Source organism: Caloenas nicobarica, chromosome 5 (genome assembly GCF_036013445.1).
Source record: "Caloenas nicobarica isolate bCalNic1 chromosome 5, bCalNic1.hap1, whole genome shotgun sequence".
Lineage (NCBI taxonomy): Eukaryota > Metazoa > Chordata > Aves > Columbiformes > Columbidae > Caloenas > Caloenas nicobarica.
The window spans coordinates 42,414,209-42,431,303 of record NC_088249.1 but is presented as its reverse complement, the minus strand read 5'-3'; the positions used below and the strand labels follow the sequence as shown (position 1 = coordinate 42,431,303).

General features: G+C 40.9%; 1 protein-coding gene across 1 annotated transcript in view; it reads right to left on the bottom strand.

Moving 5' to 3' along the window:
• Positions 1–17,095, bottom strand: part of MADD (MAP kinase activating death domain) — a 75,748-nt gene that overhangs the window by 30,542 nt on the left and 28,111 nt on the right. The window contains exons 13-22 of the mRNA XM_065635761.1: positions 16,229–16,422; positions 15,294–15,622; positions 14,433–14,572; positions 13,103–13,204; positions 11,128–11,187; positions 10,566–10,668; positions 9,347–9,533; positions 9,022–9,172; positions 5,627–5,833; positions 773–826 (exon numbers count right to left, since the gene is read on the bottom strand). Coding sequence (XP_065491833.1) covers positions 773–826; positions 5,627–5,833; positions 9,022–9,172; positions 9,347–9,533; positions 10,566–10,668; positions 11,128–11,187; positions 13,103–13,204; positions 14,433–14,572; positions 15,294–15,622; positions 16,229–16,422 — 1,527 coding nt within the window. The remainder of the gene's footprint in view (positions 1–772; positions 827–5,626; positions 5,834–9,021; positions 9,173–9,346; positions 9,534–10,565; positions 10,669–11,127; positions 11,188–13,102; positions 13,205–14,432; positions 14,573–15,293; positions 15,623–16,228; positions 16,423–17,095) is intronic.

Genomic DNA, 17,095 nt, shown 5'->3' with positions numbered 1-17,095 from the left:
ACAACAGTGATATGCAAAAAAGTAAAACGTTGTACTACACCTGCATATAATACATATTCGATATCATATTTCAATAGACATTAAGATTTGTGTAGATTTAGATTACTGTTTAGACTCTGCAAACAGCCTCAGACTATTTCATTCCTCCTTTAACACCGGATATAAAAAACAAAATCAGGTTGATTCCTTACTATGAGGCTGTTCTCTTAACAGCCATCACTAAATACAATTCTTCACATATACCTTCTCTCTCCCCCTCAAAAGTATTTCTTGTTGCAGACTGACAGTGGTCATCAACTGTTCATGGTTGAGGCAGGTAACAAAATTTGCCATCCCACAGCTTGAAAGAATAGAGAATTCTTCATTCCAGTAACATTCAATCAATCAATATATTCATGTCAAAAACTTGTTGAACAAAACTGGTCTTTAACTTTTAAGAAAAGAGACGGAATATCTTAAAATCCTTTCATATATATCTGACATGGTGAGGATGCAGAATATCTGCTTCCCCTTCTTTGAAGGAGGAATATTCAGGGGAGGAAAAAAAGATTTTTTTTTTTTTAAAAAAAAAAATAAGATACATTTGAACACAATTTCCTCAAGGTAAACTGATCTGTTTGGTCTCCTCTATAACACTGGTTTTCTTGATAGACCGTTGTTCTTGTGGGCATAAAAACTGTGTGCCATAGATGCAAGCTCACCCTGCACCTGGGGAGTTGGCAGTTATGGGGAGGCTGGAGGAGTCAGTTTCTACATTTTTTAATTTCCTTACTCGTTTTTTCCAAAGATTTTTGCTTTTTCACTTCCTGGTGCTTGTTCCACAATTCTACCCAAGATGCATTGAAAGCAGGAGAGAAAGAGAAAGAGTCAGCGGCTGGTCAGACAGGTGAAAATGGGGGAAAAGATTGAAACAAAAACCCCACCCTTTCATCTCAAAAAAAGAAAAAAAAAGGCAGAAATATAAAACAACTATTAGGTAAAAGGTTAATTAACACCATTTTACAAGAAATCAATGTCAGGAATAAAGCACTGCATCATCTCTCATTTACAGAATTCAAATGTTAGAGATGACTTCACACAGTGAACCGACTAAGGAAAAACAGCTATTATGACCACATATAAAGCAATTAATAGTCTTTCCTGAGAAAAGCCTTTAAGATTGTCATGTATTTATTCCTCCAAAATGTAGGCATCACAGAAGCTCTAAGTAACAGAAACATTTTAATGCCTCTAGTTTATATCATTGAAAGGAAAAGGCACAAAAACAGCAGCAGCAATTCCAAGAAAATTAAAACTGTAGCTTAACACATTATTTAACCAATTATTTAAAAATTATCAAAGTTTACAAGTACGAGTTATGTTTGACCTGACAGCATTCTCAGTGAACGCTTGGCTCTGCCTATCAACCAGTCCTACATGCAAAAAGCTGAACTTCTCTGCATCCAAAATTCAAATTAGGTCACAACACTCCAAAACAAGGAATTCAAGAAGATGATACAACGCAGAGAAAAGGAGAAGTCTGAAGCCTGCGTGCACTCTCTCCTTTTGAAGCTTAGCCCTGAGACAAAGCAGTGCCAAGGCACTTGCACTTTTCTGTCACTCACATTCCTCAACTCTTTGAAACACAGTCAACTTCTCTGCTCAGAAACATTAGATCATTCCAGGTGCTGGCCTGTTGGCCAAAAGAAACATGACAAGCTGACATGCTGGACTGATGCTGAACGCTGGGCACTGTCCTCTCTCACTAGCACGGTTAAAGCTGGGAATGCTACAGAGGAAGATACTCTTAGAAAAGCAGCAGAGGCAAAGGGAAGGAAAAAGAAGTACAGTGTTTTTCTCCTGCTTTTCAAGGAAACTCGCTGAGCAACTAAAAGGTCACTTCAAGTATGTCAGAACTGCATCCCACCCTGCAAATTAGGGCTAGGCAGGCTCTAAAAAAAAAGTCCATTTCGCAAAATGCCTACTGAAAAAAAGATTTAAAAAGGATAGTGTTACAAGTGTGGAGGAAGGCTCCAAAGTATTATCATTAAATGTATGAGGAGCAAGACAAATGTAGCAAGCGAGGAAAAGCTAGAAAGACGGCTCTAGGCCAATTGATTCCTCTATCTGCTTCATGATTGATGGATGTTCCTTCAACTTGCATAAGTACATATATGGATAGGTTGAAATTGCTCATGGATCCAAACAGCATCCTATAGGCTTATCTAGCTGAGCACACACTGACACAAATAACAATCTCTTTAAGATGTACTGAATTTGTTTGTTAAAGGGCCTTCAAAACATCTGGCCTCTTAAGTGCTCAGTCTATCTGGCTTTACGTCAAAAACCACCAGGCTGAAAGCTACAATACCTGTCATTAAATTACTTTTAGCTGACTTGCTTGCTAATTCAGGGTAGAGTATATCCTGGCACATTAAAAACACCCTAGATTTTACTCTCAATTACTTTGTCAAAGAATAAAAGGGAAACCTCCAATAAACTCAACAGGTAGAAAATACTATGCCTGTGACTTTGTTATGAGCCTGAACTAAACAGGACAGCAGCTCCAGAAAGGATCCAGTGTAGACAAACTAAGTATCTGCTTCAAAACACTGTCAAAGTCATCTGTCAGCATTAAACAAGTATTTTAAAAGTAGTAACGGAAACTTTGGTAAGCACTGACATTTTCATTAACAGTTCCTGCAAGTATGCAACAAAACCAAATTAATCACTAACATAAATGGGGAAACTATTAACTATCAACTTTAAAACCAGTGTCCTAACAAAAGGCCAACACTACAGGCAATGACCATGGACCCTGGAAGACAAGAACCCCAGAAGTAAGCAAATAATTAGTGATCTTTCAGGTAACAAAGTAGCAGAAGCATAATCTTCACAATGATTTTCCTAGCTAAGCAATTAGGTATTAAAGCACAGAAAAGATCAATCCTCAACTGATAAAATCCCGTCACTCTTCACCTCAGAAATAAGAATTTTGACCACTAACAGCTTTCCCTGTTACAAGGGAGCATCCTACATACTTCATAGGTACACAAGAGACCACAAACTTTCCGAAAATGAACAAGAAAAGGGGGTCAAGCAGGAATACATCCACCCTGAACTTTGGAAAATTCTGTGAACCTCCTGGCTGTTGTTCCTGTAGATCAAGAAATCTGTGCACATTCAGCTACTATATCTTTAGATCTCAGAGACACAGTTAATTGCCACACTAACATACACTTTACGCATGGCTATTGGAAACAGTGTCGCACATTATTTTACTCCATCATGCTGACGACTTACTTTTCCCTCTAGTATTTTCTTTCGTAACTAGGTCAAAAAGGTTAGCAGCCCAATTTATATTTTGTCCATACAATACCAACAGATTCATTGAGAGCTTTATTTACACATAAGGCTGTAAGCACCTTCCAAACTTCAGAGAATCAAAGATCTGCTGAGGTTCGAAAGGAGCTCTGGAGACCATCTAGTCAAACCTCCCCACTCAAAGCAGGGTCAACTAGAGCAGGCTGCCGCAGGACCGTGTCCAGTCATGTGTTCACTGCCTCTACAGAAGGAGAATCCACAGCCTTTCCAGGCAACCTGTTCCAGTGTTAGATCATCTTCACGTAAAAACATTTTTTCTCATGTTTAAATGAAATTACCTATAAATACTGTTATTTTGGCAACATGTAAATGTTTACCAAATGCTTCTTCCCTAAAGAATGAAAAAGTCTGCATTTCACTACACTACAGAAGTAATTTCAGCCTAGCCATGACTAACACCAGTCCTGTATATCCAAAGAATTGCCATATACTGAAGCTTCCATAACAGAACATAAAGGAAGTATAATAGCCAAGCAGCTTTAAATTATCTTCCTGCAACACAAGAGAAATTCCCTTTACTTCTGCATCTCAAGCATCAGATAAATATGGACACTACGCTGTTTTTACAGCAATTTCTTAAAGACTGACTTGCATACTAGTTGGTGGTTCTTGGTGACAGACAAAACCGGTTAGAAAAAAAAAGGCTTCAGAAAGAAAACACTGAAGTTCTTCAAACTTTGACCAGTTTTGGTGGAACCACATCCTTCTTGTAACTTAGTTCCATAGAAGACAAGTGGAAATCATCAGAGCACCAGAACCACAAACAAGAATTTACCTGTTGCCTGTCCTTGAACACTGTGAATTGTTTAAGCATAATATTCTGGCAACAGTGGTCAAGATAACATATTAAGCAGCACTTCTTTTGAAAAGCACTTCTTATGATGCTTCACAAACACGGACTGTCTGATCTCTACAATTTCCATTTCTGTGAGGATTTAATTCCATCTGAGGGAAAGAAGCAGTCTCAGCAATCCAAAGATCTCTCTTCGTTTTTTAGAACACTAGCCTAGCATTTGTTTTATTCTTAGTTGTATCTGAAGCATGCTTTCCCTCATTTCTAAAGAAAAGAAATTAAGTACTCAGAGCAAACCAAACCACTAAATTGAAATGCTGGAAATCTGAATTTCTTTTAGGTCCCTGATAGATTTTCAAATAGAGTGCAAGATTAGTTTCTGAGCAACTGCCTCCATAAATTACCTCTTGAAACAAGAAAGCAAATCAAGTCAGAGGGGTTTCAGTGTCAGTTCAGAAGGACTTGATGCCGCTCAGCCTGCAGCTATGAGGTGGGTTTAAGAAGGAATGTCTGCACTCCTGCCAAAAAACTGCCCAATACACACATTCCCTTGTCTTATGCCCCATACTGCAGGTACAGCCGCACAGTAGCACGCTGCTTTCAGAAGACTGATGATTCCATTAAAAATTATTTTAAACAGGCGAAAAGAAGCAACGGCTAAAATTTAACATGACATATTTTTAGAGTTGACAAAGAATTTCTCTCATATGCTGATGGTACTTTTCTCTTGTTTACAATCCACAGCAGGTTGGATCCAACCAAATTTTTATTTTCATGCCCCCGTCAGCCCCCCCTCCCACTGTAAATCCCTTTTTAGGTAAAACAGTTTAAAGCCTACCTCTAACATTTTTACAGACGTAGAGAAAAGCTATATCAGCTAAGAAATTAGAGTGGGAAAATTTCCAGTGACCAGCCTAGCAGATGCTGTTTAGGACATGCATTCTATTTGCTATTGCATAGAAGGAAGATCCATCAGTTCTGCTCACTGAAACTGTAACACTACTGCTAAAATCTTTTGGGCAGTTTTTATTATTAACCATCAGCAGATCCTGAGTTCCACTTCTGACAGGATGCAATCTAGATAATCCACGGGTGGTCAGCAATGATTAGAAAACTTTTGTTTCATGTAGTCCCTTCCAAAGTTGCCCTTTTACAAAATCCTGCTGGCCCTGTTTCCCTTTTGCCATTTCCTGTTGCTTGAAAACATGAACCACAGAACAAAAACTAAAGTTGGCTAAAGTGTAATGAAATTCAGAAACAATTAAGTTTAGAAAGCTTCTGGGAGAAAACTGCCCTGGATATGTAATCCAAGAGCAGAGTGAAAACACATATGATTGTTCCTTGTGATCCGAAGTGTAAATGAAGCATGTTACAGTAGCAATGTCATGTGTCAAAATGGAGAGAATGCAAATAGAACCCAATGCTAAAATAGAAATCCCTCCTGCACTTCACATGCACCTCAATACACACCAATGGAAGCAATAAAATTTTCTTCCTTTAGACTCCTTGTGTCAAACTCCCTTGGCCCTTTGCCTGCAGGGCTCGGTGCCTTTGGCGTCGGCTGAGGTACGGGCAGCTGCATCACAGGTTTTGGCTCCACTCTTGGAGATGATGCAGGATCCTTGCCAACTGGAGTGATAGATCCATCCGTTGGACTTCGTTTTCTTTTTTCTGGTTCTTTAAAGAAAAAAAAAAAAGAAAAGGAAAAAACCCATAAGGAAAAAGGAAATAAGAGCAGGAAGGGAAAGATGAGACAGATGGTCTCACCTAAATAATTAAGCCTGGCACTGAAACACAGTTCCCACATTTGTTCCCATAGGTCACCATGGTTTGCAGATAGTCTGACATGCTGGTGGAAACAGTAGAGGAGAAAGCCAGAATGCTGTTTTAAGGATACTCAAATTATCTCCCTCCTGTATGTTTGAAACCTAGAAATCTTCTTTGACACAGTAACTGTAGTATCTCCTTTGCTGAGTTGTGCAAAATTAAACAAATCTGCCTAAACTACCAATAATATCATTTCTAGAATATAAGCAAGCCCCTCTCACAATGAAAAGATGACAAATACAATTATCTTTGATGGGTTACACTAAATGAAACTTCAGTTAAGAAAAAAAAAATCAGCTGTAGCTCTTCCATCATTCTCCGAGACTTCCTATAACCGTATGTCCCCAGAGGCAGTTTGGATTTTTCACTGTACCAAAATCCACAGTTTGAATTACAGCAAAACTTTCAGAACAGAATCATTAAAATTAGGTTTTCTGTAAAGACCCTCCTGCAAACCTGCACAAACTGTTTCAATAGCTGATGAGGCTAATAGTCAAAATTTCATACCCTAATATCTAAATTTGTCATACCAGCAGACCTTGTCATATCTCTGTCACAGAATCACAGAATGTTAGGGATTGGAAGGGACCTGGAAAGATCATCCAGTCCAATCCCCCTGCCAGGGCAGGAACACCTAGATGAGGTTACACAGGAAGGCGTCCAGGCGGGTTTTGAATGTCTCCAGAGAAGGAGACTCCACAACCTCCCTGGGCAGCCTTTTCCAGTGCTCTGGCACCCTCACTGAGAAGAAGTTTCTTCTCATATTTAAATGGAACCTCCTGTGTTCCAGTTTGTACCTATTGCCCCTTGTCCTATCATTGGTTGTCACAGAGAAGAGCCTGGCTCCATCCTCGTGACATAAACACTTTTCTTACCTTTGTTGTAATAGTGAGTATGTGCTATCTCTAGCAGGCCAAAAACACTGGCCATGCCTCCCTTTACATATTTATAAACATTAATGAGGTCACCCCTCAGTCTCCTCTTCTCCAAGCTAAAGAGCCCCAGCTCCCTCAGCCTTTCCTCATAAGGGAGATGCTCCACTCCCTTCATCATCTTTGTAGCCCTGCGCTGGACTCTCTCCAGCAGTTCCCTGTCCTTCTTGAACTGAGGGGCCCAGAACTGGACACAATATTCCAGATGAGGTCTCACCAGGGCAGAGTAGAGGGGAAGGAGAACCTCTCTCGACCTACTAACCACCCCCCTTCTAATCCACCCCAGGATGCCGTTGGCCTTCTTGGCCACAAGGGCACAGTGCTGGCTCATGGTCATCCTGCTGTCCACCAGGACCCCCAGGTCTCTTTCCCCTACACTGCTCTCTAACAGGTCGTTCCCCAATTTATACTGGAACCTGGGGTTGTTCCTGCCCAGATGCAAGACTCTACACTTGCCCTTGTTATATTTCATTAAATTTTTCCCCTCCCAACTCTCCAGCCTGTCCAGGTCTCGCTGGATGGCAGCACAGCCCTCTGCCGTGTCAGCCATCCCTCCCAGTTTGGTGTCATCAGCAAACTTGCTGATAGTACACTCAATTCCCTCATCCAAGTCATTGATGAATATATTGAACAATGCTGGCCCTAGTACTGATCCTTGAGGCACTCCACTAGATACAGGCCTCAAGGGTCCAGTAGATTAAAGATTCCACTATCAGCAAAACCTTTCCATCTGGATAATAATTGAAAACAATCAACACCAAACATTCAACAGCCTGAACACCTCCATGTTCCAGAGCAAAGGTGTTTCCCCAGTTCTTTGTAGGTCATTTCAGAAACCTCCTCAATTTTTCAAGATGTGATGATCAGAACTGGAAGCACTACCTCCGCTCTGGGTCTTGTTAGTGACATATCTGTAGACAATACAATATCCACATCCCGATCTATATTCCCAGCTTTATGCAGTGCCCCCCTCTCCAGCTTTTAGAGACACAGTAAACAGTGGGAAGTTCACACATAGCTGCCATTTTCAGAGACACTGCTTCCTAGGACATAGCTCCCAATGCTGCTATTATTGCAAACTGTCCGTGTTCCTAAACATAAGTCCTTAGTTTGGCCATATTAAAATAAGTTATTCACAACCATGCTTTACTAAGACTCAGCTTCCTCTAGACAAATAACCTATATGCATCATGTCCTGTTCAAATAGTATACATCATTTGCAAACTGAACAAAAGAGAAAGCTTTGGAAAAAAAATACTCTCTATAAAACGTTTCTAGAAATATTTGCATCAACCCATTGAAAACAGGTAAAACATACTAAGTAGCTAAAATGTGACTATAAATCAAGATGTTATGCAATAGTGAGAGAAGTCCTTCAAAGATGTATCAAGGCTTTAAAAGTTTATGTAAAATTTTGTCTATTGTGACCACAATTAATTTACTGGGTAAACTCTATTTACCATCAAATTATGGCATCTGGCATTACATTAGCAAGACTTCACTCTAACACCACTGAGTTTTACATCAGCCACTCTATAATTCTGCTTACGATCAATGTCAGACTAAAAGGTTGACAATTACCAAGATCGGTCTATTCCCACCAGTCATGACTGCTATGCTACCACAGCCTTCCTCACCTTCCGCATCATTCTAACATAACTGGAAATGAACACCTGTAACCCACAGGGCATCTGAGCCAACTCATAACACCTCTGAAGAAAAGCCACCGAGAACACCAACTATAAAGTGCTTAGCAGACGTTACTCCTCTGCTACTACAAAATACATAGCTTTTCATCATTTGAGATTACACCTGAGTCAGATATGAAGCAGAGGTAGCTTTTTGTCATCTTTTGCCCTTTTTCCTTATGCATGCATTTTCTTATTTTGCATTAAGAATGAGATTTTAAGAAAAATCTGAAAAATACAGAAGTATTGTCAGACTTTCCAAGAGTACTTAGTGATTTCAGTAACAACGGTCCAGTTCTCACCTATTTTGAAAGTGTCGTAAAACCCCTGAAATACCAGAAACCACAAAACAGCTACCTTCACAATAAGGATCTTATCTGATTCACAAACACTGTATTCTCATAAACACTTTTCTTACCTTTGTTGTAATAGTGAGTATGTGCTATCTCTAGCAGGCCAAAAACACTGGCCATGCCTCCCAGACCAGCATTTGCATATGACTGCTCCAGGCTCAGCACGGTGCACTTCAGCAAGTCCAGCATACCTTTATAAACCTTGCGGCTGATCTCCTGCAACAAAAAGCCCATCAGTGTCACTATGCCAGAAGGGAGAAAGTAACTCAAGAACATAAATTCCAAAACTACTGTAACATCAGCTCCTAGGAGGCAATTTAACAAAAACTTTCTACAAATAGCCCCTCAGCAGACACCAGGTGTGAGGACCCTGCTGAGTTCAGCACTGACCACATCCTGTATGACATCCTGTCGAGCATCTTCTTCTGACTGGATCGTGCGATTCAGCTTGCTTAGTACAAAGACACGGAGCTGCTCACTCTCCAGCAGACGTCGGACTCTCTTCATGTTCAGCCAGCCAACACCTTGCCCATCGAGAACATTGTGTACCACCTCCTTCAGGAACTGCTGGTTCTCACTGATGGATTTAAGAGGAAGCAGGCAAAAGTTAGCCCTCTGCTTACCTTGGCTTGCATGGGAAAAGAGATATGGCCAAGACACATGCAGAAATTCATTTCCTACCAAAGGAAAGAAGCTCAAATCTAGCCTGCTGCTAACACAACTGCACACAGCCCAAGCTCTGTTCTGTAGGTATAGTATCAAATATTTTATTTTCTTTTCCTATAATAAGCTGTAATTAGATTTTCTTCTAGTCCCTCTAGCTACCACTCTACTTCTCACCTTCACAGCGCTCCTCAGAATCCACAGGAATCCTCTATGCCACAACCTTGTCCCACAGCAGCCTTGTCTGACCTGCAGGCTTTCCTCGAAAGTGGAAGCACAGCACTACTAACAGCACTACTGCAGCAGCCTTGCCCTGTGCACTGCTTCAGCTTGTTTTGCCACAGGGGAGGGAACGGTAAGAAGAAGGGAAATCCTGCACAACCTGCTGCATTCCCTAGTCCAAACTGCAGTTATTGTTCTTGCTTGTCTCCCAACCACAGCAGCTCAAAGGAAATTCCACCCTGCCCATGACTGCTACATAGGAAAGGGAGGAGAAAGCACAGGCACTGGTCGGGTAATGTGTACTTGCACCATTCTGAGTCCCTTCCCAAGGCTGAGAAAAGCATTCCACATGAACTCATGGAATCGAACTGCTTCATATGACTGAGCTGATCCCCTGCATGGTGCATTAAAACTCGACTGGCTAGACTACCTTGTTCAGAACACACTCCATTACAAAGAATAAATATTGAGTTAAAGTAAGGACCTAGAATTTTTTGGATCTCAGGCAGCAAGACGACATATTTTGGAGCACAAAAAATATTTATCTGAGCTCTTAACAGTAAGACCATCCATACCGAATCTTCTCAGACAATAATATGTGCAAGCTTAGGTCCACAGAGAAGTACTACTTAGTATTCAACAGCTAGACTTTTGACGAAACATTGGCCAAGTATGAGGCCACTCTAACAACACTTTATACTCAAAAAGTAATGAAAAATATTACCTGGAATTGCTAGTTCGTCCCTGAGGCGATGGAGACTCTCTCTTCACTGTTGGGCTGTGCTTAATGACCGAAGACTTTTGATCCACAAGGGCTCGTCTGTTTCCTAAAGAGGAGAGGAAGCAGGATGAGAGGAAGGGGTGGGAGGAAAACAGTCCAATCCCAGGACACTAACAAGCAATGCTAAGGTTGGCTAACACACCTACTCGGATTACAGGTAACAGACTTCAAACAAAATGGAAACTCCAAAAAAGCAGCAGCGTATATCATATTCTAGCATCACACATCGGCAGAAAACAGTAATGGGAGTAATGCAGAGAGAAAAAGAGAAGATGGTAATGGGAGCAGTAGGTGAAAGGCAGGAAAATTTTGGCTGCTCTGCATGCAGTTCCACAGCAAGAACCATCTTCAAATTAGTCACTATATGTAAAAGCATAATGCATTGGGGGTGACTAGTATAGATCATGTGGTACTGGTTACCCAGTGAGAAAGGTAGCCCAAAGGCAGGCACAGGGAATGCTGGAAATTGTTATATCATGCACAGCTCATGCTGTAGGGAACCCACCTTCATTGCTTACTGGGCCAGCTTCAGTAATAATCTCCATTATAGTATTAAACCCAAATACTGGGACACAAAATATACAATTAGTAGTATACTACAATATCTACACTCCCCACCATCAGCATCAAAAGAATCCAACTACCAGCTTCTTCCCAGCCCTCCCTCAAAACAAAACCCAAATGACGCTTAGAGCAGGAAGGATGCTTGAAAGCCCAAGACATCAAGGGCCAGGGTAATTAATCTCAGAGATAGTGCTTGACTTGAAATTTGGCATCGTGGAACTCATCAGTGTATTGCATCTTCAAGGACATTACTGTACACATCATATTTCAAGGGCACTATCAAAAATATCTGCATCACTGAGGAAAAAATATCAATGGATGTGCATGAAATAAAAATTAAAAAGGAAGATGGAAAGTGGTCAAACAGCAGCAATGAGATGGAGTCCCAGCATCATTTCCCATTACAGTTAGAAACACAGGGTACCACACACACTTGGTAAGAACAAGTTAATGCAGCAATTTTAGACCTCTACAATGGAGACAAAAACATTTAAAAACCAGTGAAGTGCCCAGTGGGAATCCGAGTGAGCCAGCATGCACACATAAGTGAACACCAACATACATACACACACTTGCACATGCATAAAACAGACTGAGCTACTCCACGAAAATCCCATCCTCATATCTGCATAGTAACATCAAAGACCCTACAACGGTCAAGAAAAGAACACCAAAGTGCAGAAGATGAGGCGCAAAGCATGAACGTGGAATGGCAAACCCCATCACTGTTTTCTTCCAATGCATGGAATCGGTCATTAAGTTTATCCATGGAAATAACCCTGACATGAAGCATGTTTGTTGTCCAGTACAACTGGACATGAAAATGTAACCAACTGGTAAAAGGTTGTCAAAAACAGCTGTGCAGAATCTCTGCTAGTGTTTTCACCATACCAGTCCTGTTCCTCCTCATTTTACACACAGGGAATGATTACTTGTCTCAAAAACAAAGTCCAAAGCAGAAACAGAAAAACCAGCTTTTGGCCTTTGTTTCTACAAGGTCAAAGGTCAGCAAAACATTATACCAACCTTCATCCACATCCCTTCCCACTTCCAGATTAAAGTAATCTTTACCGATGAAAATGATGAGGAGGAAAAAATAAATGAAAAAAATCAACATATTAAAAGCAGTAAGTTCTAATCAGCTAGAATAACTCAAAAGGTAAAATAAAACCTTTCCCCAGTTTAGCAACTGAAAAGGTCTCAACACTAAAACACCAGCACGTGCTCACTCCTCTGTTATTACATCTGGTATAAGGATGACCAGGCTGTCTAACTCCTCACAGTAACAGGGTCATTTCTCTAGTGCCCATTCAGACACGTTACCTAATGATACTGCGGACAAACAGGAGATGTTCCAATTGAAAGATTGTGCACAGAAGTTAGGGATCAATCTTCACTCTGACTGAGCTGAAGTATGGTTATAATTTGATTTTGATCAGAAATTTTCTATTCAGTGAACTGAAAAGACTATAAGCACTTTTGAAACCCATGTAAACTGCATTCTCCATGGGAGGCTGGTATTATCCCCACTTACAATTGCAGCATCATTGCTCTAACAAGTTACCAAAGGCTAATCATGAAGACAGTGGCGGTACAAAAGTAGGACCTACCTCTTGGTCCCCATTCTTTACACTAAGTACTTAAAAATAAAACAAAGTACAAAACAAAACCAACATTCACAGTGTATCCATTAACACAGGCTAGACTTGCCAGTCTCCCACCCCAACACAGCCCAGTTGTTGGGAAGAAGTCTGACCAAGAAATATCAAAACCATTTACTGTCTTGATACTTAAGGAAGGTACTACCCAAACTACCAAATTGCATCAATCCCAGGATTCCTGTTAGGGGTAAGACCTCAGACTCTCAAGTCACAAGAACTGTAAAGGCTGTAGAAGACAAAAGGAAAAACGGTTACCTTTCAGACTGGGAAAGGGAGTGTTCTTGTCTCTCCCAACTTTGGTTGGTAGGGCTAAGTTGGACAGACTGAAGCTTGTGCTGTGGTTTCTGTACAAACTGCCTATGACAGAAGAAGAAAACAAATGACTAATGTTCACTGCACACACCCAAACTTCCTAAACTTCCTGTAATTCACCTTCTTATTCCAGATGCTTAATGATGAAGCTCTTCTTTATTATCCAAAAGTCTCACAAGCATAATGTCATCCCATTTACATTGCAACCATATCTCTAATCAGATTATTTAAAATTGTACAGAATAATATTTTTTAGTTTTCATGTTACAATCATTGCTGTTGTATCTTTGAGTCTTAAATGTAACAGCAATATCCACCTGTCCTCCACTTAAACAGGTAACCTCATGTCAGCTGCGTCTTCTAGTTTGATCCTCTTTTTAAGAGCAAATGAATGGTAGGGGTCGCAAAAGAAAACAGGATGAGGGAAGATCTCTAAAAAATGTAATTCTGAAGTGAGGATTGTGCACTGTGCCTGTGAAAAACTGTAAATCTGTCACAGAAGCGTGGTCTTAAAAGAGAAGCTTTCCCTTCATTAGGAGAAAACAGAAGCTCTTCCTAGTACAGACAGATCTTAAGAACGCAAGAACACGTTGTCATCTGGTTAAGCCTGTAGAAAGCCTGAAAGCATCTCATGTAAATCAACGAGCTGATTAACACTTGAAGATGTTTATATAAAATGTCAGTGTACTATTTAAATTTGCTTTGGTTCTTTTTTTTGCAGCCTTATTTCAGTAAAAATCACTTTACCAGAAACATCCAATATGCTTTCCCCACTGCTGCAAACTTCATGTACCAGTGTAGCGCAAGACTCAACTGGCTCTATCTTCTTCCCCTCATTAAAAAGCTCTAGATTACTTTTCCACATCTATGGATTTTATTGTTAAAATATAATTGAAAGTAGGTGAACACAGTCAAGAAATTGAATTTAGCACCTAAACACACAACGTGGTAGCATGGAAGGCATACCACTGGTGAGATTTATTTTGTATCACCTCGTGAAATTGCACATTTTTCTGTTTAAATGAAACTGAAATAACTTCTGATCTGTGCCATAAAGTGCCTTATAACTCAAAGGCTTAGCCACATAACCGAAGTCCTTCTTACTGAAAAATACATAAAGCAGTAGTTATCAGCTGTGAAAGTATGACTTCTAGACAGCTGGTAGCTATTTGCCAATCAAACCATTCTCTTGACTGGCCATCGCTCTATTCCATCTCTCTGAAAACTCTAATATAATAAGTAAAACCAGCTTAATGAATGCATTAGTACATACTTGCAAAAGACATGATGCCCCCAAAACCTTCACTGCTGTTGTTGGACACAGTGGAGTTCGGGGAGCTGGCCCTGGAATCTGAATCTGCATCAGAATCATTGGCCAGTTTTAAACTGTTTGGACGGAGTAACTTCTGAGACCTTTAAAGAAATTAAGTACAACTGTTATTAGCTTTCCCCCTTCCCGCCCCAAATCAACACGTTGTATGACTGTGGAAGATTGATACTGGTCTCATTCCTCATCAGTTTTCACCATGCTACCCTTACCCTTGTGGAAAAGTTAGGAGGAAAAGGAGGAAAAAAAGGAAAAAACACAAAGAAACAAAAACCCAAAAAACCAGATAATTGAACTATCTTTGCATTCAGGCTTTTACTACTTTTCAGGGCATGTTGAAAACTTGTCTGCAAAAGGGCATTGGTGGATTTGGGGGTGAATGGGTTCTGCTTTGACAGCAATAACAAGAAAAGCCAATGTCATCAATCACTACATTATCTTTCCCCCAAAAGAGAAAGCTTTGAGAAAACAAACAAACAAACAAAAACCCCAAACAAAACAAAAACCAACCAAACAAAACAAACAAAAAACCACAACCAACCAACCAACACCCCACCAGAATGTTTCTAGGAAGAACTGATAATTCTGTTAGTTCCTACTGCTTATATAAAAGCGAGGAACTGAAGGCGCTGAGCAAATGCTTTCACTCAAACCAGAAGGCTTTACAGAATTGCAATATTAAATGAAAGTGATTAGCAATGCATTTCAGGTGCAAAAGACATTTGAACGAAGGAACATTAAAGTACAGGAAGCAGCTGGAAACCCCAACAGTGCTGTTCAGAAGGGCAGGAGACAAGGAGGACTCACCTGCTTCCGTTGAGATTCTGGTTAAACCTTGGGGTGTAGCTCTCTTCCTGCTCATCATCTTCATCCTCCGTAGGAAAGCCATACTGTGGCTCAAAGTATGGGTTGTCATACTCTCGCTTCCTCACCACCCCTTCTGAGGAGCTCATGCTGCCGGCTGCACTGTCACTCTCACGACGATCCAAGCTTATCTTGGGAAAGCTTGGTTGCAGTGACAAGGAAGGGAGATTTGAAAATCCAGCAACCAACTTCTCTTCCATTTCTGTTGAATCTGCTGACTCCTGTGGACCAGTCAAATCATTGATCTGTTCGCTAACTTGCGTTACATACAACTGAAGGGCAGGACAAGAACAATTATTTCAAACTGAGAAGTCTGCAGGGTCCTTGCTGTTTGTTACTGAGTCCCAACCCCATCCCCACTATCTGCGGCTCTAATCTAGGATTTTATATACGCTACAGGATTTGTGCACTGTTCTAGGGACTCACCCCTGTAAAACAGATCCTACTGGCAAGTGTTAGCTCAGGAGAATGACCCTCCATTACCCTGTTTGGTGGTTATGCAAGCAACTCCCATTCTTCCTAAACAATCCTAGATTCATGAGTTTCCCCACCCCACTCCCTGTTCCTCTACGACATCAGGTCTTTCCTGACTCTGTAAAAGCAATTCCTGCAGTCACAACCTGGACCACTGGTCTCTGTTAATGCTGCATTTTTCAATGCATGGGAGCTTTTATGTACAAGAATGCTCTATCCCACCATAAGAGGGTACCAATAAACTCCACTTTGCTCAGAGAGTCCAGAAAGAGCATACAATTTAATCTGTGCATGGTTTCACAGTCCTATTAGCTTTCACCCTTCTCAGAAAGAACTATATGCATTCTCCCCTTCTTTATATCCTAATACGCTGATCCTGGGGCTGAACTCATCTCAGTACACACATGATTCACTCCATGGATGACAGTGCTGGGGCTGCTACTGGCTGTAGTACTGGAACTTGAACGAGGCTGGTTGTTCTCTTGGGAGTTTTCACTGTCCATGGCCTGTTCATCCAGATCCCCTGAATATTCTTGAAAATCATCAAATTCCACTTCACTAGCATCACCAAGGGCTGCGTGAGTCAGGGGGTCAACATCTGCAAACACATCATTTTGCATTAAAGAACACTGCCTTCCTCTGCCTTTTGCCCATCTAACTAAAGACCCCCAGCAGATGAGGACTGCTCATTAGAACAAACTTGCTTGAAAATTTACGTTGTAAAGGGCTTTTGGAGGCCATTTATTCCAACTCTCTGCTCCATGTAGGGGTAACTTCAAAGTTAAAGCAATTTTCCAGGGCCTTGTCCCACTGAGTTTGGAAGTCTCCAAGGCTTGACATTCCACTGTGATCTTGCGAACCTCTTTAACTACACTAACCATGAAGATCTTTTCCTTATGTCCAAGTAGAATTTTCTTTTGTTGCAACTTATGATTATTACCTCTTGCCCTTGGGACATAGGACATGTGTTGGCATTCCTACATTTAGTTTATTGAAGAAAGTGAGAGTTTCCCACTCTCACAAGAGATGTTATTGCTGCAGCCTCCACATAAGCCACAGAGAAGGCATTTTCCTGTCCCCACAAGGGCAGAGTGACTCATTAAAGCCAGTACTGAGAACAATTATGTGGAGGCAGGAGAAAGCTTGTGCTCTGCTGCCCATATTGCACAGTATCTACTGGCAGCAGCAGGTTGTTTCCAGCTCTAGTGAGCCAGTTTTGTTCAGCAGCACCTATTTCTGTTCTTCCTCCTCACAGTGTCCTTTGGAGGGCA